General features: G+C 46.7%; 2 protein-coding genes across 2 annotated transcripts in view; both read right to left on the bottom strand.

Annotated features, from left to right (window-relative positions):
• CFAP251 (cilia and flagella associated protein 251) overlaps positions 1 to 373 on the bottom strand; it is a 68710-nt gene extending 68337 nt beyond the window's left edge. The window contains exon 1 of the mRNA XM_032595411.1: positions 269 to 373. The gene's annotated coding sequence lies outside the window, so the exon portion shown is untranslated. The remainder of the gene's footprint in view (positions 1 to 268) is intronic.
• Positions 374 to 2378: 2005 nt separating this feature from the next.
• On the bottom strand, positions 2379 to 22766 carry PSMD9 (proteasome 26S subunit, non-ATPase 9). Its single transcript, XM_030336756.1, has 6 exons — positions 22534 to 22766; positions 17565 to 17667; positions 13036 to 13247; positions 10789 to 10890; positions 3462 to 3550; positions 2379 to 2757 (listed from the first exon to the last, which is right to left on the bottom strand). The coding sequence occupies exons 1-6, from the start codon at positions 22669 to 22671 to the stop codon at positions 2730 to 2732; spliced, it is 672 nt and encodes a 223-aa protein (XP_030192616.1). The 5' UTR covers positions 22672 to 22766; the 3' UTR covers positions 2379 to 2729.
• Between the last annotated feature and the right edge of the window lie 396 nt (positions 22767 to 23162).

Here is a 23162-nt window from a genome sequence, read left to right as displayed (position 1 = left end):
GACGCTTGGTTCCTGCATCTCAAAAATCATTACTATGATTTCCAGCAAGGGGCCCTCAGCACGAGGCCTGCGACCACTGCAAACTTTGCCAGCGCATCTTGATGCACGGCTTCGGGGGAGGGGCGGAAGGAAGGTGTGGGGGCCTGTTGGGGGCACAACGCTCAGCTCAGGTCTCTCCGAGGCCGCCCCAGGCCCGGCCGGGGTGCGGCGAGCGCCCCCCGCGGGGCACCGGGCCCTCCCACGCCAGGGCCCCCGCCCCCCGACTCACAGAGCGCGCCCTCCGTGGGCCTCAGTGGCCGGGCCGTCCCGCCGCCTGGACCCCTCTGTCACCTCCCCGCCTCCAGCGGCCCTGGCTTTCTCCACCGCGAGCTCCTTAGTTACCGTTGCCACGCAAGCCCCGTCCCCAAGGTAACCGCCGCCTCGGCGACGGGCCGTAAAGCGGGAGGGCTGGACGGTGGTCACGTGCCCAAGGCTCTGCCGTAAGCGGGCCGGCACGCCCCCTGGCGGTCCCCGGGGAACGGGCGCGGCCGCCACTCGGGCAGCGAAATTGGCCTTCTTCCTGGCCGTTTCTTTCCTCCTGTTCCTCCCCCAACTTTTTCCCCCAGGCGCCGAAGTCTAAGAAGCTGCAGCGGTGGATGCTTGCACTTTTGACTTTCTGAAGGCTTGACGAGATGAAGTGAAGAAGTATGAGCTGTTTGGCAAAATTCTCTTTGCCAAAAGCAAACTAAATTTCCCGGTTTCACAGACGCAGCACACAGATCTGCCCTCCACACTTTCTCTACGTGTTGTGTGCAGTGTTTTAGCTGGCTGGGATTACACGTTATATAGGTTACATGATCTTGCTGTTCTGATCACAAAATGTTTCTGCAAAACCTGCTTCGTTGAATCTACTGGGATCACTTCAAAGTGACTCTCAGAATCTCAAAGAGACAGCACACGTGGCCATCCTGAGGTTTCTAAAGGGAGACTTGGCAGGAAACCAGCCAAAGGCACTGAGGCAGAAAACTCTTTGGTGCTCTCATTTTAGGACAGTGTGAATGATGCTCCCTATCCCCCACCCCCAGGCCCCACCCAATGCTGGTTGATTAATAAGCATACATCTCAAAAAAAAAAAAAAAGGGATCAAACTGATGGTACAAGCTGTGTTTATTATAAACTAGGATTTATAAAAAGAGATTGGAAAACACACTTGAAATCAGAACACACAATTTAAACAGCAAACACTGGTAAGCGTGGCATGTTCTGTGCCTACAAGGGGGGAACACATGTGGAGGTACAGCTAGAATACAGTTTGGGGCAAGAACTCAACAGGAAGGCTTTCCAGTTGAGCGATGAGAATCCATGCCTCGAAGTACTGCCCCAGTACTGACTCCTGTCAAGGCAAGCTGGTTTCTGTATCCATCCCAAGCAAATCCACTCCCAAGGAACACAAGCATGCCAACAGAATGGGCCACACCTGACCTCTGAAACAAAGTGGTCTGCAAGAACTATGGAGATAAACGTGGTGATAAGGTGAAGAAAGAAAGACACAGGGTCACTAAGAATCACTGAAACCCGTGCTGTCACGTGGAAGAGAGAAAATAAAAGGAAGGAGGCTGATTCAAGAAGTCAGATTGGCACACACTGCTGGTTCCCCTTAGCCATCGAGCACACCTTGGCAGTTTACAAGCTACTCTTGATCTGAGCGGATGACCAGGAGGTTCAATTATAAAAAGTCAAATCAGAAGATGATTTGCAAGGTTTTTTTTATTCAAGAAACAAAGGGAGCTTGCTGCCCTCTGGTGGGTTACAGAAAAGGAAGCCGACACCATGGTGGGCTACCTGGGGAGCCTCCTGGCTTTCCCTGTTCTTCCAGGGAGCGATTTTGGCCCCGGATGTCCAACTGCTGGTCCATCTGCCAAGGATGCAATTTCTGTATCCAGAGCAGCAATGCCACAGTGCAAATACAGATGGTGCAGCCTGAGTGTTTGGAAACCTCAGTCACTAAGGATGACATTGCTGAAGTATTGTTGGCCTAATCTTGACTTCAGCACCACTGTTGGTTTGTTTTGTCCAACCCCGGTTTTTGTTTTGTTTTAAAGTAAGCCGTATGCCCTATGTGGGGCTTAAACTCAGAACCCCAAGATCAAGAGTCGCATGTTCTACCGACCTAGCCAGCCAGGTGCCCCTGTTCTGTCCGCTTTTTTTTTTTTTTTTTTTAAGTAATCTCTATACCCAACGTGGGGCTTGAACCTACAACCCTGCGATCAAGAACTGCACGCTCCACTGACTGAGCCAGCCAGGCGCTCCTGTCTGACTTTCTAAAATAATGTTCTAATTTCTGTCTGAGCTTTGGTTTGGGAGGTTCATAAGAAATTCAGTTAGGGTGATAACATGGGTCATATCAGCACTGTAAACCTGTGTTTATTTGGGGGAAAAAATCCTAAAAGAATAAAGACATATTGGCACTTGCCAGAATAATTCCAGCCCACTTGCCCACAATCCAGATGGCTCCCACTTAGGGCCATGGCCTAATATGCAAAAGATGCCAACTACAAACCAAGTTAACAATGTCTTAATCCCAAGAGATTACACTGGGAGGCCATAGTATTTCCACTACCCAGAAGTTCAGGCTTCCAGCCTCTTCCAGATGCTTAAGCTTCAGGGAGAGAAAAGAAGGAAGAAATCCCCACCAGACCGAAGTCCAGGGCAAGGGAAGATGTTCTCCTATTACTGTTCCCCAGAGGCAATCATCTTTGCAAAGGAATAATGTTGCAGCTGGAAGAAAAGAAAAAGGAACAACGTAAGTTTGGCAACTCCATTTAGCAAGATCAGAAAGTGAGCCGTCTGAGTGTTTCATCCACATTCTTTAATTCTTTCATTAAAAAAAAATTTTTTTTTTAAATGTTTATTTATTTTTGAGACAGAGGGAGACAGAACATGAGTTGGGGAGGGGCATAGAGAGAGGGAGACACAGAATCTGAAACAGGCTCCGGGCTCTGAGCTGTTAGCACAGAGCCCGATGCGGGGCTCAAACCCACGAACTGTGAGATCATGACCTGAGCCGAAGTCGGACGCTTAACCGACTGAGCCACCCAGGCGCCCCTCTTTAATTCTTTTAAAGCACATGCCCAGTTCTCTGCACCGACAGCACAGAGCCTGCTTCAGAGTCTCTGTCTCCCCCTCTCTCTGCCCCTCACCTTCTCACACTCTCTCTCTCAAAAATAAACACATAAATATTTAAAAAATAAAATAAAGCAAATGCCCAGTTAATGAAAGAACCAGAGAGACCAGGGTTCCCTCTGCCTCCAGATCTGCAATCTCATTCCTGCCGCAAGCATTTATCAAGAGTTTCTGCAGGCAATCTGGGGAATGCCATCATTTCCCAGTGGCCCCCACCTCCTCCCCACAGCTTTATATCCAGCAAACACCCAGGTGACAACCGACAGTTGCCTTATGAATAAACAGAAATGATACTTTACCCCAGCAGTCCTTTTCCTGCCCAGCGGGTTGGGACAAGTCTAAGCTGGTGTTTCTCCCCTCTGCGGATCACAGTCACATTCAGGGGCTTCTGAAAGGACAATAAGCTCATATATTCAACCTGTTCAGAATCCAAAGAGATTCAGACTAAAATGCCGAGATACTGATTCTTGCACATCAGGTTGGTAAGGTGCTTATATGAAGTATAACCCGGCAGTTGTCAAGAGTGTGGGGGACGTGGCGCTCTTGGGGTGGCTAATGGGGCTGCAGATTGGCACCATCTTCCTGGACAAACACGTCTCCCCACGAAAAAAAAACCTTTAAAAGGTGCCTACAAGATACATTTTGCAAAAGTACAAGATGATATATGAACAAAGTGTTCATTCTAAGACTGTTTATAAATTCAAAAACTGAAAACACCCAAAATATCCCTCAATAAGGTATTATTCAAATACAGCAGAGTGAATTAAGCAGTTTTGGTAAAAACAAAACAAAACGAGCAAAACACGAACCCATGTGAATACATGTGTTTTATTTTTTTACTTTTATTTTTTTCAAGGAGGCTCCATTCCCAATGTGGGGCTCGAACTCACGACCCTGAGATCAAGAGTCACATGCTTTACGGACTGAGCCAGCCAGGCGCCCCTCAATATACGTTCTAAAAGGACATAAAGATTGCTTCATGCATACAAAGGTTTCTGGAAGATATACGAAAAAACTGTTAACAGTAATTACTTGCAGAAGAGGCACTAGGAGTTTGGAGTGAAAGACGACATTTGCTTTTATTTTTTTTTTTTTTTAATTTTTTTTTCAACATTTATTTATTTTTTGGGACAGAGAGAGACAGAGCATGAACGGGGGAGGGGCAGAGAGAGAGGGAGACACAGAATCGGAAACAGGCTCCAGGCTCCGAGCCATCAGCCCAGAGCCCGACGCGGGGCTCGAACTCACGGACCGCGAGATTGTGACCTGGCTGAAGTCGGACGCTTAACCGACTGCGCCACCCAGGCGCCCCGACATTTGCTTTTATATCTTTCCATTCAATTAATTTGTTTTTACTATGTGTATGTATTACTTTAGTGTGAAAAATTAAAATAGCATACCAAGGAAACTTACGAATTACAACACAGTGCATCAAAATCTAGAACTTTTGTGCATCAAAGGACACTACTGACAGAGTCAAAAGTAACTCACAGAATGGGAGAAAATACTGGCACATCATATATCTGATAAGGGATTAATACCCAGAATAAACAAAGGACTCCTACAACTCACAATAACAGCAAACAACCTGATTAAAAACTACGCAAAAAAACCTGAGTAGACATTTCTCCAAAAAAAGATAAACAAATGGCCAAAAAGCACATGAAAAGATGCTCCATGTCACTAATCATTAAACAAATGCAAATCAAAACCACAATGAGGTGTCACTGCACATCCATTAGGATGGCTACTATCCAAAACCAGAAAATGACAAGAGTTGGTGAGGATGTGGAAAAATTGAAACCCGTGTGCACAGCTGCAAGAGAATGTAAAATGGTGTCGCTGCCGTGGAAAACAGGGTGACTGTTCCTCAGAAAACTGAAAGTAGAATTACTACATCATGGGAATGCAAGCTGGTGCAGCCACTCAGGAAAAACAGTATGGAGGTTCCTCGAAAAACGAAAAATAGAACTACCCTATGACCCAGCAATTGCACTACTAGGCATTTAGCCACGAGATACGGGTGTTGAAGGAATAAAGAAAATGTGGTCTATCCATACAATGGAGTATCATTCAGCCTTAAAGAGTAAGGAAATTCTGACACACACAACAATACGGGTGGACCATGAAGACATGATGCTAAGTGAAATCCACCAGCCACAAAAAGAAGAAATATCGTCTGATTCCACTGATAGGTGCAGAGGCATAGAGACAGAAAGCAGATTAGCGATCACCAGAGGCTTGGGGAGAGGAGAATGCAACGTTAGTGTTTAACAGGTATAGAGTTTCAGTTTGGAAAGATGAAAAAGTTCTGGAGATGGATGGAGGGGATGGTTGCAGAACAACATGGATGTACTTAAATGCCAGAGAGCTGCGCACTTAGAAATGGTTAAAATGGGTTGAGTGTCCGACTTCGGCTCAGGTCATGATCTCACGGTTCTTGAGTTAGAGCCCCACATCGGGCTCACTGCTGTCAGCCTGTCAGCACAGAGCCTGCTTCAGATCCTCTGTCCCCCTCCCTCTGTCTCTCCCCCGCTTGCACTCTCCCCAAAAATAGTATTAAAAAAAAAAAAGAAATGGTTAAAATGGTAAATTTTATGGTATGTATATTTTACCACATTTTTCTTTAATTAGGGCAGATCTATCAATGTAATCTCTGAAATGGGACAAAATAGAGCATGAAGACAAAAACCAAAAAGATGCCATTTTTCACTCAGATGGTCAAAGAATGAGACTGCCAATAAATAACACAGGGGAGAGGGGTCAAGAAGCAAGCCCTCACATACACTATTCAAGAAAACGTGAACTAATCCAAGCTTTTTGGAGGACACTGTGACATCTATGAAATCTATAAACGCGCATTGCCTTTGACCCAGTAATTCCACTTCTAGAAATCTCTCGGACAGAAACCCTCCCACAAGACAAGAATATTCACGACACCATTGTTGGTGATGGTCAAACCCTGGGAACAACCTAAATGTTCTGTGTGGAGGGATGGTCAAATAAAAGGTGGTAGACCAAGCAATGGAATATGGTGAAGGTAGGTACGTACCCACACGGAAATCCCCTCAAAGGGTAGGGGGAAATCCAGAACAGTATGTAGGGTAGGTCTTGTTTGTCTTCTTTTTCTAAATCTTTTTTTCATGTTTATTTTTGAGAGGGGAGGGGAAGGAGAGGGGCAGAGAGAGGGAGACATAGAATCCAAAGCAGGCTCCAGGCTTTGTGCCTGGACCGAACCGAATTGGATCATGACCTGAACCGAAGTCGGACACGTAACCGACTGAGCCACCCAGGTGCCCGTCTTCTTTTTCAAAAAGCAATCACTATGGACATATTCATTCGCACTTAGGAAATATATGAGAGATACACTGAGTGCTTTGGTTCTAGAAACAAACCCCTAGACAAACTAGAAACCCAGAGGTCATCCTTGACATGGGCTAGGTGTCATATTAAAGCCTATGTACTTTCATCCTAAAGGTCTCCTAGATTTGTCCACTTCCTTCCACCTCCAGCCCATTCACCAAAGCCACCATCACCTCTTGACCAGGCTGCTAAGACTGTCAGCCCTCCAATCAGCTCTCTACCTAGCATCTGGAGAAATCTTTCCAAGACACAAAGCTGCTTACATCTGTTCCTCTCAGCTTGCAAGTGTGCGTATGGCTCTCTACTGCTCCTCAGGAAAAAAGAACTACATCTGGACTAGGGACCACAGGGCCTCATGCATTCTGGCCCCTGCCAACCTCCCAGACCTGCCTCCTCCTCCCTTCCTCTCTCCCCCTTGCTCTGGTCTCCAACCATCTTCTCCAGCCCTCCCACCTCAGGGCCATGACCCTGCTGGAAAACTCCTCTCCCCACCAGTCTCCAGCCTTGAACAACTTCTAACACTCACAGGTCACGTCCTCGGGAACCTTATCCTAACCCCCGTCGTTGCTCTCCTAGCCTCCTCAATCTTTTCCTTCATGATACTCATGAGAGTATAGAATTACCTTGGATTAATGCTGGTCTCTCCCACCAAAGTGTCCCCGACGCAAGGGCCTTCTGTTTACCTTTGTTGTTCCCGCTTTAGCACCCGCACCTTGTCCAGCACTCAAACAGAGCAGGGAGGGTCCTCGGGAGGGAGAGACTCAGGACTTTTATCCTTTCCTCAAAACCTTTTACATTAAAAGTGCATTATTTTGGGGGCGCCTGGGTGGCTCAGTCGGTTAAGCGTCCGACTTTGGCCCAGGTCATGATCTCACGGTTCGTGGGTCCGGGCCCCATGTCGGGCTCTGTGCTGACAGTTCGGAGCCTGGAGCCTGCTTCAGATTCGTGTCTCCCTCTCTCTCCGCCCCTCCCTAGCTCACACTCGCTCTCTTTGTCAAAAATAAATAAACTTTAAAAAAAAATTTTTTAAGTGCATTATTTTTATTTATGTGAGATATAATTCACATACCATAAAATGCATTTCAAAGTATACAATACAGTGCATTTTAGTATATTCAGAGATTCGTACAACCACTCGCACTATCAATTCCAAGACATTTTCATCCCTCAAAAGGACCCCAGTACCTATTAGCAGTCGCTCCCGATGCCCTCCTCCACGCAGCCTCTGGCAACCACCAACCTGCTTCCTGTCTCCGTCCATCTGCCTGTTCTGGACACTTCACATAAAAGGAATTCTCAGATACGCAGCCCTCTGTGCCTGGCTTCTTTCACTTACCACAAATCCTTTCAAGGTTCATCCATATTACAGCAGGCCAGCACTCCATTCCTTTCCACAGCTCAATAAAATAAACGTTGTTTATACTAAAGATGACTTGTTTTTAAATTTCAGATTTGTTTTCCTTTGAAAATACATGCATTTGATCCAGAAAGGCAGCTTTAGGAAGTTGTCAAAAGAAACAGAGATTGGTCTACAAGAGTGTTCATTTCTAGGTTTCCCTAAAATTGGAAACCACCTAAATGTCTAATAACAGAATATAGTGTTTTTTTGTTTTTTTAATCATTTTTCTACGGACACAGAGTGGACCCTTGATTCTCAAGTCGGGATTCTGGTTCCAGGAGGATCCAGGGCCCTGAGGGGGGTGAGGTGTTCCAACCCCAGCAGCTCAGCTTTTTTTTTTTATCTATTTGATATATTGGAATTCCCCGAGAAATTTCATTTGAAGAAAAGGTTCTGTCGCTTAAAAATGTTCAATGACTACTTTTGTAAGGAAGGATTTATAGCATTATTAACTACAGTCACCATGCTGTGCATTACAGTACATAGTAATGTTGTACAGCATATTTGAAAGTTGCTATGAGAGTAAATCTTAAAAGTTCTCATCACAAGAAAAAAATATATAATTATGGTGATGGATGTTAACTAAACTTATGATGATCATTTTGAAACATATACAAAAATGGAATCATTACGCTGTATACCCAAAACTAATATGTTATACGTCGATTATACATCAGTAAAGAAGAAAAAAGGGGGGGGGCTCACAGAGAGCTCACAGAAGAGCTTAAGAATATATTTAACTAGAAAAAACAGACTCAAAACCAGTAGCTGTTATCACTATTCACCAAAAAGTGGAAACAACTTAAACGTCCCTCACTGGTAAATGGGTAGGCAATCTGGCGTTCACCTACACGGTGCAGCACTACTGAGCAACAAACAGGAGTGACTACACGCACACACAATGACGTATGAATGAATGAATCGCAGACGCATGATGCAGAGTGAGAAGAAGCCAGACTTAAAGGGCCCTATATACTGGGCAGTTCCATTGACAAGCCATTCTTGAAAGGGTGAAACTACAGGGCTGGAGCACAGCTGAGCGGTTGCGTGGGGTGGGGGCTGGGGGAGGGGTTCGCCACCAAAGGACATGGGGCCGTTTCGGGGAGGATGACAGAATTGCTCTGTATCTTCATTACGGCGGCAGTTACCAAACTAGGTACGTGTGTCAAAATTCACAGCACCGCACAATGAAAAGGGTAAATTTGGCTGTAGGTAAATTACACCTTAATCAAGATAACCAGGAGCTCTATATGCTGGTATATGAACCGACTGACCCTGGAAGGACACACAGCTGGAAAGTGGCTACTTCCGGAGGAGAGGGAGATTCTCCATCATGTGTTCTTTGGTTCTGCCTTAAACTCAGGTTATGTATTACCTCTTCGAGAAAAAAAAAAGGCATATTTACAAAACGAACCAGTAACAATGATCCCAGACACCTGCAAGTTTTGAAGTACGTGCACCAAGGTGTGCAAGAGACATGAGTAAACCATAACACGAGGAAACTCCAGGGAAAAGGAGTGAAAGATCAAGAGAGACGCTGGGTAAACATAACAGAATGAAACTACACCTGCACCACTTCCAGGAGCCTCACTGACAAGACAGGACAGCAAAGGGACAGCAGAGGGACACGACCACAGGACAAATAGAACGGAAGGAGACGGTATGGAAAGAGACGGCACCAAAACGAAAAGTTAACAAACTAGACAAGTGGTCACTGAGCAAGTACAGAAAACACAAACCCTGTTTAATTTACCCCTGTAAATTAAAGAAAAAAAAAAACACTTCCAAGTAATCAAAATCACCATAAACTAAGTTAAAAGACCAGGAGCTAACAGGAGAAACATATGTAATGTGAAAACAGGCAAAGGTTTAATATCTGTTATGTTAAAAAAATTCCTGGGGCGCCTGGGTGGCTCAGTTGGTTAAGCATCCGACTTCGGCTCAGGTCACGATCTCACTGTCCATGAGTTCGAGCCCTGCGTCGGGCTCTGTGCTGACTGCTCAGAGCCCGGAGCCTGTTTCAGATTCTGTGTCTCGCTCTCTCTCTGACCCTCCCCGTTCATGCTCTGTCTCTCTCTATCTCAAAAATAAATAAACGTTAAAAAAAAAAATTAAAAAAAAAAAATCCTACAAATCACTTTTTTAAAGGGACGAATACCCCAGTGAGAAAAAAAACATATAAACAATCCACAGAAATCAAAATATGACCATTAATGCACGTAAAAAATAAGGACACTCAACCTCACTGGTAACCAGGAAAATACAAATGAAAATAAGATGCCACTTTCGCAAAAACGTTAAAAGTAATAGAGAGTTCTGTTGATGATGTGATGCTCTCAGGCACTGCTGGTCAGGGTACAAATTAGTAAAACTTCTTCAGATTACCTACTGTAACTGTGTATAATACACTGAGAGCCTGTAAGTACTTTCCGGTATCAATGTCAAGAAATAGCACATGAACAAGAATGTATGACCGTTCGTGCTGGTAAAAAACCGGCAATCACCAAAACGTCCACTGATAAGGCAGGGGATGGACAAACTGGGGTCCACTCACACAACGGAGTGCTGTGCAACAGTGTAAAACAGCAAGGTGTGTGGAAATGAAAAGACTTCCAAGAAACACTGCTGAATGAAAGCAGGGATAGGAAGGAGGAAGGGGTATTTACATAGGGTGGCTGCAAAGGTCTTATACAGGTGTCATCTGTACAAGATGAGGGATGGGCCTAAGGGAGAAAAAAAACACTCCAGCAAGTGCAAAGGTGCTGGGCCTGAGCAACATCTCTCTGAAGGCAGTAAAGACCCCAGCGACGATTCCTGGCCCTAGCGATTCCAGGGTTACTGACCGGATGTGACTTCCAACTCACCCCCTCACTGTGTTGCACCACGTTGCCAATGTTATGCAGAGACTGGAAGTTTTGGGTGTTCACAGAGCCAAACTCCACAATCTCATCATCCACTTGCAGACCCTAGACAGAGAAGAGAAAATAGAAAACGAGGGTAGAGGTTAAATGTGCTTCTGGTTTCCTTACCCTTCCACATCCAACTTTTAACATCCAGGCCAAGAACGTGTTTTCTACAGGGGAGAATGGCAGGCACAAAGCAAAGAGGTCAGGGGTTTAGCTACTGCACACGGGAGAGGGTGGTGGATAACTGGGCCACCTCCCCCTGCAGGTTCCTTCTGGGACAGATTTAGTGAAAGGGGGCCACATCTGCCCAATATCTGATAAAAGCTGGGGTTGTACAGGCCTTCAAGAATGAGGGGAAAAACCAAATGCTGCCTTCTGGGGTCCCGACCCAGGTTCAGGGGCAAGAAGAGGCAGAGCAATCTGAGCTTCTTTTGTTCAGGGGTCAGAATTTAGACCAGTTAGGTCCCCAGACAAGCAGCCACAGGCGCAAGGCTGACCCAGGGCTAGTGTGACCCTTTCATTCCAAGAACACAGATCAGGATTCATTCACTCCTTCAACTTATATTTGTCGCGGGCCAACTACAGCCTGTGCTCGATGCTGTGGATAGAGTAATGAGTACAACGAAGCTTCTGTGTAACTTAACGTCTTGTGACCATTAAAGATGGTTGGCAGGCCCTGGCTCCAGGACCCGGTTCCATAACTGAGGAGCAATGTGTCCTGGCACAAGTTACTTCAGAGCTCAGGGGCTTTTTTTCATGGGCAAAATGGGGGTAAAGATTACTGCTTATCCCAGAAGGTGGCTGTGGGATGAAAGATCAAATATGCAACCACATAAAAACTTGAACATGATGTTCAGAGTAGCATTCTTAATAATTGCCAAAAAAATGGAAAAAAAAAAAACAAATGTTAACTGGTGAATGGATAAAAACAATGTGATGCAGCCATACAACAGAATATTAATCAGCCATAAAAAGGAAAGAAGGGGGTGCCCGGGGGGCTCAGTTGGTTGAACTTCCGACTTTGCTCAGGTCGTGATCTCAGTTTGTGGGTTCGAGCCCACATCGGGGTCTGTGCTGGCAGCTCAGAGCCTGGAACCTGCTTCGGAGTCTGTGTCTCCCTCTCTCTCTGCCCCTCCCCTGCTCATGCTGTCTCTCTCAAAAACAAATAAACATTAAAAAATTTTTAATAAATAAATAAAAAAGGAAACAAATAGGGATACATGTTCCATCAGGGATGAACCTTGAAAACACGATACTAAGTGGACAAAGCCAGTCATAAAGCATCATACATTATATGATTCCATTTACATAAAGTATTCACAATAGGCAAATTCATAGAGACAGAAAGCAGACTTGTGGTTCCAAGGGGCTAGGGGGGATGGGGCTAGGGGGTACAGGGTTTCTTTCTAGAATAATGAAAATATTCTAAAATTGATTGCAGTGATAGATACATAGCTCTGTGAATACACTAAAAGCCATGGAATTGCATACTTTTTTTTTTTTTTTTTTTTAGTTTATTTATTTTTGAGAGAGAATACAAGCGGAGGAGGGGCATGGAGAGAGGGAGACACAGAATCTGAAGCAGGATCCAGGCTCTGAGCTGTCATCACAGAGCCTGATGGGGGCTTGAACTCAAAGTACAAGATCATGAGCTAAGCCACAGTCGGACGTTTAACCGACTAAGCCACCCAGGTGCCCCGGGAAATCATATACTTTAAGTGAGTAAATTTTACAGTGTGCGAACTGTATCCCAGTAAAGCTATTTAAAACTTTTAAAAATAACACCAGGTAAGATCTGTAACTCATTCGGCAGGACAGCCAGTACCCAGCAAGGATTCAGTAAATGGTGGCTACCGTTGTCATTCTCGTGTCTATTACTCACAGCCCAGCTAAAATACGCCCAACGAGAGATCCTCTTTCCCTCTCTAGCAATATTTATCACCTTCTGCCTTGTGTCCCAGGCCTCTCCCTGACCAGTCTGGTGGGAAGCTGGGACTGACTCCTCTCGAAACCCTGGCCCCAGCACAGGGCCGGGCCCCCAGGCCTTGGCCAGTGCTTGCCAAGTGAGTGGGTAAAGTGAAGCCGCAGCATGGAGAGATGACGAGTCTGTGTCCACAGTCCCATCCGGCCCGCACCCCCACCCCAAGGCTACCTGACCCACGGCGCTCTCTGGCTATGGATTTCCGTGGCCGGGTTCTGGCTTACCGCGATGCTGGCCGGGGAGCCAGGGCTGATGCTGTTCACTTTGGCGAAGGCCTGAGGGGGGCTGAGGCCCTCGCTCTGGTCCAGGTTGCGGCTCATGGCCTCTTTGTGGGCCTCAGCCATGTCCCGGGCCTGCTTCTCCTTGTCCCGAGCATGCAGCTGGTGCAGGGCTTCCTCCACCTGCTTCATGACCGCCTTGTGATCATTCTGCAGGCCTGGGAGGAGAACGCCGTATCAGGGGACAAGGAAGACAGCGGAGGACATGAGACTCCCACATTCATTCCCTGAATATTCAACAAGCACCTCCTACATGCCAGACACTGGACTAGGGGCTGAGGACAAACGTGTGGCCGAGACAGGGGACTACCCTCACGAAGCTCAGTCTAGCAAGGGAGGCAGCCACAGAACAAGTAAATTACAGTCACATCTGATGACTGTGATGAGGGCTGGCCAGCCAGGACCTGACCTTTTTAGTCTAGGAGATGAGGGGAGACTTCCCCAAAGCAGCGCCGTTTCAACTGAGACTTGAAAGGTGAGCAGAGGAATCGTCCCGCTTTACTTCTCACCTAATTCCTCCGGAACGAAAAATGATGCCTAAGTCTACTAATACACGGCGAGTGATGTTCGGTCTGAGACCTAAGAGGACAAAAGCTGGAAATGAGGAACCGTGGGGTAAAACCCTCTGATTTTTTTCAGTACTGATGGCTAATTCAAAATGTTGCAAAATAGCGCGCCTGGCTGGTTCAGTCAGAAGAGGCTCTTGATCTCTGGGGTTGTGAATTCAAGCCCCACGTTGGGTGTAGAGATTACAAAAAAAAAAAAAAAAAAAAAAAAAGATGTTGTGAACCACGATGCCAGTGAGTAAGTCACCGCAGCAGGCCAGTGCAGTACTGGCCTGGTTGGCAGCACTTTGATAACTTTCTAAACCTAAAAACAATTTCCTCTATTTCCTTCATTCAAGCCAGGTCACTCCCAAGGTTCCCTTTGAGGAGTTTCAGAGGCCAGAGCCGCCAACCAGCACTGCCCGCCAATCCACGTCCAGCATCTGCGGGTCACGGACTTTCAGACTTTCCAGATGCCCTCGACTGGAAGCACACATGGCCACCTGACCTGGTTCCTCTGCCTCTGTCACTTCGAGGGAAGGGGAGGCCCTCAGGCATAATGGGACTCTGGGACCCAACCCACAGGAGCAGACACAAGAAAAGAACCCAGATTTGAATAAGTAGAGACATATACGTGGGCAGGAAGACTTAAAACGGTGTCAACATATAATATGTGGTCACTGTCTGACTAGAAAAGACCCCCTGGACAGTAAGCTCCACAAGGACCCCCAGAACCTTCAGCAGTGCCTGGCACACGGTAAGTACTCCATATATAGCTGCCGGGTGATGGAATGGATAACTTCACTTATAATCTATTGCAATTCTAATCAGAATTCCAAAAAAAGTTATTCTCTTGGACAAAATGTTTCCAAGGCCTAGTTCAAAAAAATAAATTTGCAACTATAACAAATTCAGTATACTAAGATGTTAATAATAGGGAAAGCTGGGGACTGCATGGGACCTCTCTGTTAATATGTTTCCAATCTTTCTGTAAATCTAAAACTGTTCTAAAAAATAGAATCCATTTTTATTTTTTCTTTTTTTTAATGTTCATTTAGAGAAAGAGAGAGAGGGCAAGCATGCATGAGCAGGGAAGGTGCAGAGAGAGAGTGAAAGGGAGAATCCCAAGCAGGCTCCACGCTGTCAGGGCAGAGCCCTTCTCGGGACTTTATCTCACAAACCATGAGATCATGACTTGAGCCAAAATCAAGAGTCCGACAATTAACCAACTAAGCCGTACATACAGCCCCCACCTCCCCTCCCCAAATCCATTTTTAAAAATACAAGAGGAGCACATAACTGGTTCAGTTGGCGGAGCATGTGACCTGATCTCAGGGTTGTGAGTTCAAGCCCCATGTGGGGTATAGAGTTTAGAGTTTACACACACACACACACACACACACACACACACACACAAAACAAGAAACTTCTGAGAATAATTTTTCAAAAGATTGATCAGCACTGCTCAACCAGATTCCTTTTTTTTTTTTTTAATGTTTATTCAGTTTTTGAGAGACAGAGTGCAAGCAAGGGAGGGACAGAGAAAGAGGGAGACACAGAATCTGAAGCAGGCTCCAGGCTCTGAGCTGTCAGCACAGAGCCCAACACGGGGTTTGAACTCATGAACTGCGAGATCATGACCTGAGCCGAAGTCTGACGCTTAACCAACTGAGCCACCCAGGTGCCCCACAACCAGATTCTTAAATACAATAAAGTCATTAAGACAGTGTGACACCGGGGTGCTTGGCTGGCTCAGTCAGAAGAGCATGTGACTCTTGATCTCAGAGTCATGAGTTCAAGCCCCAAGTTGGGTGTAGAGATTACTAAAGAAATAAACTTAAAAAGACAGTGTGATATTAGCAAAGAGATATATCAACAGAACAGTGCAAAAAACTTGAGACCTAAATATGTCTAAAAATTCTCTATGTAATACTGCTAGCATTTCAAATGAATGGAGAAAGAATAGGCTATTTAATAAATGGTGTTGGAACATCCGGGTAACCACCCGGAAACAAATAAGTCAGTGCCCTCTCTCACACCGTAGGCTCCGCTTCTCAAATTTCCCCCAGAATCCTAAGTGCCCAGGAAAGCAGGCCACATCCCTGGGGAGTCTGAGGGTTTAGCCAAAAGCCCCAAATTTCCCTCAGTCTGATCGTCTTAATATGGCTTTTCCCTACCCTGTATCTTCCCTTTGTTTCAATACAAAGATGGCGTGCTTCTTTCCCCCAAATCTTCGAGGCAAAGTGACACTCTTAAGAAGCTGTTCTGGGATCACACTGCAGCTTTGAGGAATGGTCGGCACCTTGAGCGGTGTCTCCTGCGGTTACTCGCGACCCCAGTGAGCAGCTCAGCTTTATACCACGACGTGCTGAGGACGGAGTTGAGGTTCACGCACATAAAACGGAGGTCCCTGGGGCGCCTGGGTGGCTCAGTTGGTTAAGCGGCCGACTTCGGCTCAGGTCATGATCTCGTGGTCCGTGAGTTCGAGCCCCACGTCGGGCTCTGAGGTCGGGCTCTGTGCTGACAGCTCAGAGCCTGGAGCCTGCTTCAGATTCTGCGTCTCCCTCTCTCTGACCCTCCCCCATTCATGCTCTGTCTCTCTCTGTCTCAAAAATAAATGTTAAAAGAAAAAAATCTAAAAAATAAAAAAAACGGAGGTCCCTGAGTGAAAAATGTGCATGACAAATTCCCCTCTAACAGGACTTTGTGGCAGAGGCTGCTGGTTGCCCGCCTGTGACGGGGTGAATAATGGCCCCCAAAGGTGCTCTCATCCTTGTCCCCAGAAGCTGCCCAATGTTACTTTCCGTGCCCAAGGGGGCTTTTTCCAGAGGTGGTTAAGTTCAGGACACTGAATGGGGAGATCATCCTGGATTACCCAGATGGGGGGCCCAGTGTGACCACGAGGGTCATAAGTGAAAGAGGAAGGCAGAGAATGACAGGAGGAGGGGGGACGGTGGGACCAGAAGCTGGGGGATGACCTTGCTGGCTTTGACGATGGAAGGAGCTATGAGCCACAGGACACAGGCACCTCCAGAAGCTGGAGAAGATAAGGAAATGGGCTCTTCCCAAGAGCCTCCAGAAGGAACACAGCCCTGCCAACACCTCCACCTTAGACCAGTGACACCCATTTGGACACCTTATTATTGTAAGAGTAAATCTGTGCCATTTGAAGCCACTAAGTCTGAGAATTTATTCCAGCAGAAAACAGAGAACTGATACACTATCCAAACACTTCTCTCCACTTGTTCCTCAACCACGAACAAATACATGATTTTATTTAGGATCGTGAGATGCCCACCGTGGGGTACATCCCCCAATATGTCTTGCCGGCAGAGGGGCCTAGGAGGCGAAACAGAAATCACTGCAGCAAGGTGGGGGTGGGCCCCCAGGACAGATCTTTGAGGGGAGGGTGCTGGCTGGCTAAGGACCTTTCGTCCTCCTTACTTTCTTCCTTCCCTCCCTTCCTGCTTGGCGCACGGACACGGTGACCCTAAAGCTAGACATGTCCTAAGGATGGCAGAACCAGGGATGTGGCGGCCAGCCCTGCACTGCCGACCTCCAAACGTCCGTACCGAGGGACTGAGCGCTTCTGTGTGAGTGACCACAGCCAGGTCACTATCCTTACCAGCTCATACATAACTGCTTTGATTAGGATTGTGAGCAATATTTGACTTGGGCTTCTATTATCATTTCAAAAAAGTTTCCAGAGTGAAGCAAAGTCCTTAAAAACGAAATGAAAAACGAAGCCATAAATTTAGAACCCTAGAGGCCAACCATTTCCTCCATTCTGAGTCCTCGATGGGGGGGAGGGGGGGGACGGTAAGAGAATCGCATCAGGGCAGAAGAGGGGGAAGCAGATTACTATGGAAGAAGGAGATTTCACTTGTGTGCCTTCAGCCTCGGGAAGGGCCCTGCACGCGCACCACTCACAGACGATGTTGTGCCTTGCGGTCCGGACTTGGTACAGGTCCACATCTGAGCGGGGGTACCCCTCGCAGTCCACCAGCGGCTCACTCATGCCAACGCCTTTTTGCTGGAGGGAAGACACATGGTTAAGATTTCACAGGTGTGAAGTCCTCCAGACTCCTTCCCTGTGCAGCCATCATAAAGGCGACAGTAACAAAAGCCGCCACATGCTGATCGCTTAGCACAGGCCACGTACTTTCCTCATGCTCCCTCAACCACCCTCAAAGTGGGGGGGGGGGGGCACTATATTTTTTTTATTGATTTCTAATAACACAAGAAATGCAGGAATCCAGTCTCCTCTTTTGAAGTCAGAACAGTGCAGATCAAAGCTTTGCAGCTCATCCCCAAGGCCAGCCTCTTGGACTCCTCCAAACACTCCTTCCTACAGCAGCTGATACCTGGCTGGTGGCCTTGGAAGCTGGAGGGGAGTGAAAACCCCAAAGGACATCCAGCTGTGGCAGGCCCTCGGTTCTTTCTGAAAGTAAAAAGAGATCTGAAAGGGATTTCAAAAGGTTTTTCATCCCTCAAGGACACACTGACATCAATTGCCTCTGGGGAAAGGAATTGGGTGGGTGGCTGGGGGACAGGGAGGGAAGAGGGACTTTTCATTTTATACCCTTTGGTAGACTCTGAGTTTTGACCATGGACGTATATTCCCTATTCAAAACAATACATTTTAACATTTTAAAGACTTTTCCTGCGTAAATCAGAGCATAGCGCACAAAGGCAATGCAAAGTGTCATGTTGTGTGATAGAGGGTAGAGATTTTGCAGTCAGACTTTGATTTTTTTTTACTTTTTTTTTTAATGTTTATTTATTTTTAAATTTTTTTTTTTTTCAACGTTTATTTATTTTTGGGACAGAGAGAGACAGAGCATGAATGGGGGAGGGGCAGAGAGAGAGGGAGACACAGAATCGGAAACAGGCTCCAGGCTCTGAGCGGTCAGCCCAGAGCCCGACGCGGGGCTCGAACTCCCGGACCGGGAGATCGTGACCTGGCTGAAGTCGGACGCTTAACCGACTGCGCCACCCAGGCGCCCCAATGTTTATTTATTTTTGAGAGAGACAGAGACAGAGTGTGAGTCGGGGAGGGGCAGAGAGAGAGAGGGAGACACAGAATCCAAAGCAGGCTCCGGGCTCTGACCTGTCAGCACAGAGCCTGATGTGGGGCTCGAACCCACAAACCGTGAGAGCATGACCTGAGCTGAAGTCAGATGCTTAAACGACTGAGCCACTCAGGTGTCCCAGTCAGACTTTGATCCGAATCCCAGTTTTGCCGCGTACAATCTGGGTGCCCTTGGTTAAGACTCCTCTCCAAGCCTCAGCCTCCTCGATTATCAAATGGGAATAATGGCACTCACCTCCCTTCCCACTCGCGATGAGAATTAACGAGTTGACCTGTGTGGACAGCTTAGCACAGTGCTAGGCGCACCCACAGTGGGGTGAATAGTGGCCCCCAAAAGATATGCCCCAAGTCCTAAACCCCCAGAACCTGTATATGTGACTTTATTTGGAAAAAGGATTTGGAGATGTAATTAAGGCTCTTGAGATGAGACTGTCTTAGATTCAGGGTGGGCTCCAAATCCAATGACAGGTATCCCTGTAGAAAAGGAAGGGAGATCCAGGACAGGGGATCGTGTGACCAGGGGCAGAGACTGGCGTTATCCAACCGTAAGCCAGGGACGGCCGGCAGCCACCAGGAAGTAGGACAGGGACATGACATGGAACAGATCCTCCCTCCGAGCCCCCAGAAGAAACCAACCCTGCTGACATCTTGATTTCAGACTTCTGGCCTCCACAACTGTGAAAGACTAAATGTGTCATTTTAAGTCACCCTGTTTGTGGTAATTTGTTACTGCAGCCCTAGGAAATTACTATGCATAAAAGTAACAAGTCACGGCAGCAGCAGAAAAGGTGCCCAGGATACATATATGCAGGACGAAAGATTCCATTCACTTCTCTATCTGGAAGCCACTGGGTTACACCTACTGTTTCCTGTTATTAACTGAAGTCCATAGTTTACCTCAGCCTTCACTCTTAGTGTCTTACATTCTATGAGTTTGGACCAATGTTTAATGAATGTACCCATCATCACAGTGTTACACAGGGTATTTTCACTGCCCTAAAAATCCTCGGTCCTCCACCTATTCATCCCCACCACTACCCCTGATCCCTGGCAACCCCTGATCTTTTTACTGTCTCCACAGTTTTGCGTTTTCCAGATTCTGGTTGGAATCCTACAGATGTAGTCTTTTCAGACCGGCTTCTTTCAGTCGGTAATATGCAATTAGGGTTCCTACACATCTTTCCAGATCTTGCTAGCTTATTTAGTTTTAGCACTGAGTAACATTCCATTGTTTTGAGATACCACAATTTATTTATCTATTCACCTACGTAAAGACCTCTTGGTTGGGACTCCTGGGTGGCTCAGTCGGTGAAGCATCCGACTCTTGGTTTTGGCTCAGGTCATGATCTTGAGGTTGGTGGGATCAAACCCTGCATCAGGCTCTGTGCTGACAGCATGGAGCCTGCTTGGGATTCTCTCTCTTTCTCTATGTTCTCTGCCCCTCCTCCACTTGTGCTCACTCGCTCTCTCTCTCAAAATAAATAAATAAACTTAAAAAACAACACCTCTTGGTTGCTTCAAGTTTTGGCAACGGTGAAAAAAGCAGCTATGAACATCAGGAAGGTTTTCGTGTCAACATGTCTTCAACCCCTTTGGGCAAACAGGATGGAGCACAACTGCTGGATGGGTGGTAAGAGAATGTGGAGCTTGGTAAGAAACTGCCCTACTTTTGCATCCCTATCAGCACGGAATGAGAGTTCCTCCACACCCTCACCAGCATCTGAAGGTGGAAATTCTGACACATACACAGTACATAGTAGCACCTCGCGGGTGTTTTAATTTGTATTCTCTGATGACTTAGGACGTGATGCATCTTTCTATATGCTTCTTTGCCATCTGTAGATCTTCTGTGGTGAGGAGTCTGTTAAGGTCTTTGGCCAATTTTTTTTTTTTAATGTTTTTTACTTATTTTTCAGAGACAGAGAGACAGAGCACGAGCTAGGGCGGGGCAGAGAGAGAGAGAGAGACAGACAGACAGAATCCAAAGCAGGCTCCAGGCTCTGAGCTGTCAGCACAGAGCCCGATATGGGGCTCGAAACCACAAACTGTGAGATCATGACCTGAGCCAAAGTTGGATGCTTAACCGACTGAGCCACCCAGGTGCCCCCTTTGGCTGATTTTTTAATCAAGTTATTGTCTTTTTAGTATTGAGTTGGAAGAGTTCTTCATATTTTCTGGATCCCTTGTTAGGTAACTGCAAATATTTTCTCCCATTTGGTGAACTGCCTTTTCCCTTTCTTGACTGTGTCTTTGGAAACACACATTTTAAATCCTGATAAAGTCCAATTTATCTACTTTTTCTTTTGTTGCTGGTGCTTTTGGCATCACATCTGAGAAAGCTTTGCCTGATCCAAGGTCACAAAAGTTTATTCCTAGGCTTTATTCTAAGAGATTTATAGTTTCTGCTGTCCCCTCTTTTTGAAAACAAACATAGAGCAGGGCTTCAAGCTTCAAGCTTTTAGCCAGTGATGGTAGCTAATGACAAGGAACGAACATATTATAGCACCCTGATACGTATTTTTATTTTATATTAAAGGGAAAAAATCCCATTTTTCCCCATATGCTGTAGAGCTATAAAATTTTCATTTAAACTAAATCAAGTAAAAAAGTGGATCAACTTAAAGAAAAATACCAAGGGAACAACAGTACAGGAGGTATATGGATACAGCATCTGCTTGAGGTAGAAAGTAACTAAAGTTTGGGAAACTGTTAGCATAATGTTGAAAACACAAGTTCTGGATTGAAGAGGCTTGATATCTGAATCTCACTTTGAGACTTTAAGTAAGTGACTTCCCCTTTCTGAGCTTCAGGGTAACATCCTAACTTCACAGGGTGGTTGTGTGGATTTCATGACCTAACACACAAATAAACCAACACTCTTCAGGCATACAATCAGCACCAATAAAATGGTACCCTGGCCTCCGTATGATGCCTCTATCTTACTCCCATCACCTAAAATGCATTCCATCCACCCTACATAAGATGTCTTTTATTCTTCCTCTGCAAATTGATTTGTGGCTTTACACTAAGTGACATAAGAAAAACTATCAGTTTGGTAGCCAGACGACCAGGGAACTAGACCCACCACTGCCACTTCCCAGCTACATAACCCTAGACTAGGGTTTGCCTCACCCTGGGCCTCAGTTCCCTCCCTATACAATAATGATAAAGAGCCTTACCTGTCACTCAAAGCTCGGTCTTTAGACCAGCAGCATCAGCAGCGCTGGGAATTTGCTAGAAACACAGCATCTGCACCTGCGCTCCCGAGCTCATCAGAAACTGAAATTTTAACAAGATCCCCAGTGCTTGCCAAACACACGAAAACTTAGGAAGCTCTGACGTGAGCGGGTTAGCAAAGCACAGATCTTCTGGTACAAGGTCAACAAGGACTGACGATGCTGGTGACATCTGAAAATTTATTAGTTCTGTGACCCGAGGCACGTTTAAGTAACGCCTCTGTTTCCTCATCGCTAAAATGGGGAGAGTAACAGCCTCAAAAGGTTGCTGTGACGGTTAAATGAGCTCATCAACGTAAAGCAATTAAAACAGCGCCCGGCACACGGTAAGCGCTCCATAAACCCATGCTACAGCACCAACACCGATTATTCTTAACTGCTAATATTACTTGCCTCCTGCCGACAGAGGCCGCAGTTGCCGCGCCTTGGGCTTCCCAGGGAGGGAGAGACACACAGTTGAGAGCTCAAGCACAGGCCTCCCCTGCCTCCCAGTCCTCCCAGAACCGGGTGCCAGGTCAAGAGGCCCCGGGCTCCACCTACTCCCGCCAGGGAACCCCGAGCCCACACTCACGCTCTCCAGCACGTCATAATTGGCTTTGATCTGCGCCTCGATCTCCTCCTTGCGCCGTATCAGCTCCTGGATGTCGCTGACAGTCACTCCACCAGCCTGAGAGGAGCCTTCGCTCTGCCCGGTTTGCTCCTCCGACATCCTGGACCTCAGCGCGGTATCCTGGGCTCCAGGCTTCCCGGCTTCCTGGCTGCGGACGCCTGAGGGGACTACGGCTACGGATCCGCCCGCGGGCCAAACTTCCTCGGACATCAGCAAGCGCGAGGATGGACAAGGGGCGTGGTTTGCGGGCGGGCGGGGTCGCCGGAAGCCACACCCCTCTGGAAAAAAAATTGGTCTGGTGACTAGCAAGGACCACTAAGGGGAGAAAAGGATTCCAGGTCATTCACACGCGCTGTCACCAGCCGGAACAGGATGATCTCTTTCTAGGTGACTCATTTGCTTTCTACATTCATTCAACAGACATCTATTGAGCGCCTACCACGTGTTTGTGCTAGAGCACTGTACAAGGCTATCTTCAGTTCAGCTCTTCACATCTACCCAGCCCTGAGCTTTTGCAAAACACCTTCAAGCTTTATCCCCCATTTTAAAAAAAGATTTTATTTTGGGGGTGCCTGGGTGGCTCAATCGGT

This window comes from Lynx canadensis, chromosome D3 (assembly GCF_007474595.2).
Source record: "Lynx canadensis isolate LIC74 chromosome D3, mLynCan4.pri.v2, whole genome shotgun sequence".
NCBI lineage: Eukaryota > Metazoa > Chordata > Mammalia > Carnivora > Felidae > Lynx > Lynx canadensis.
The sequence above is the reverse complement of the archived record's forward strand: the minus strand, read 5'-3'. Positions and strand labels throughout refer to the sequence as shown.

Bases quoted from the DNA above. Each gene is read 5' to 3' on its own strand.
- PSMD9 (XM_030336756.1), bottom strand. From the start codon at position 22,671: ATGTCGGAGGAGCAAACCGGGCAGAGCGAAGGCTCCTCTCAGGCTGGT. The intron at 10,891-13,035 runs GTAAGCCAGAAC...TTCTCTGTCTAG, and splicing joins GCTCCCCGGCCAGCATCGCG to GGTCTGCAAGTGGATGATGA. The intron at 3,551-10,788 runs GTGAGTTGGAAG...TTGTCCTTTCAG, and splicing joins TGGTGCAACACAGTGAGGGG to AAGCCCCTGAATGTGACTGT.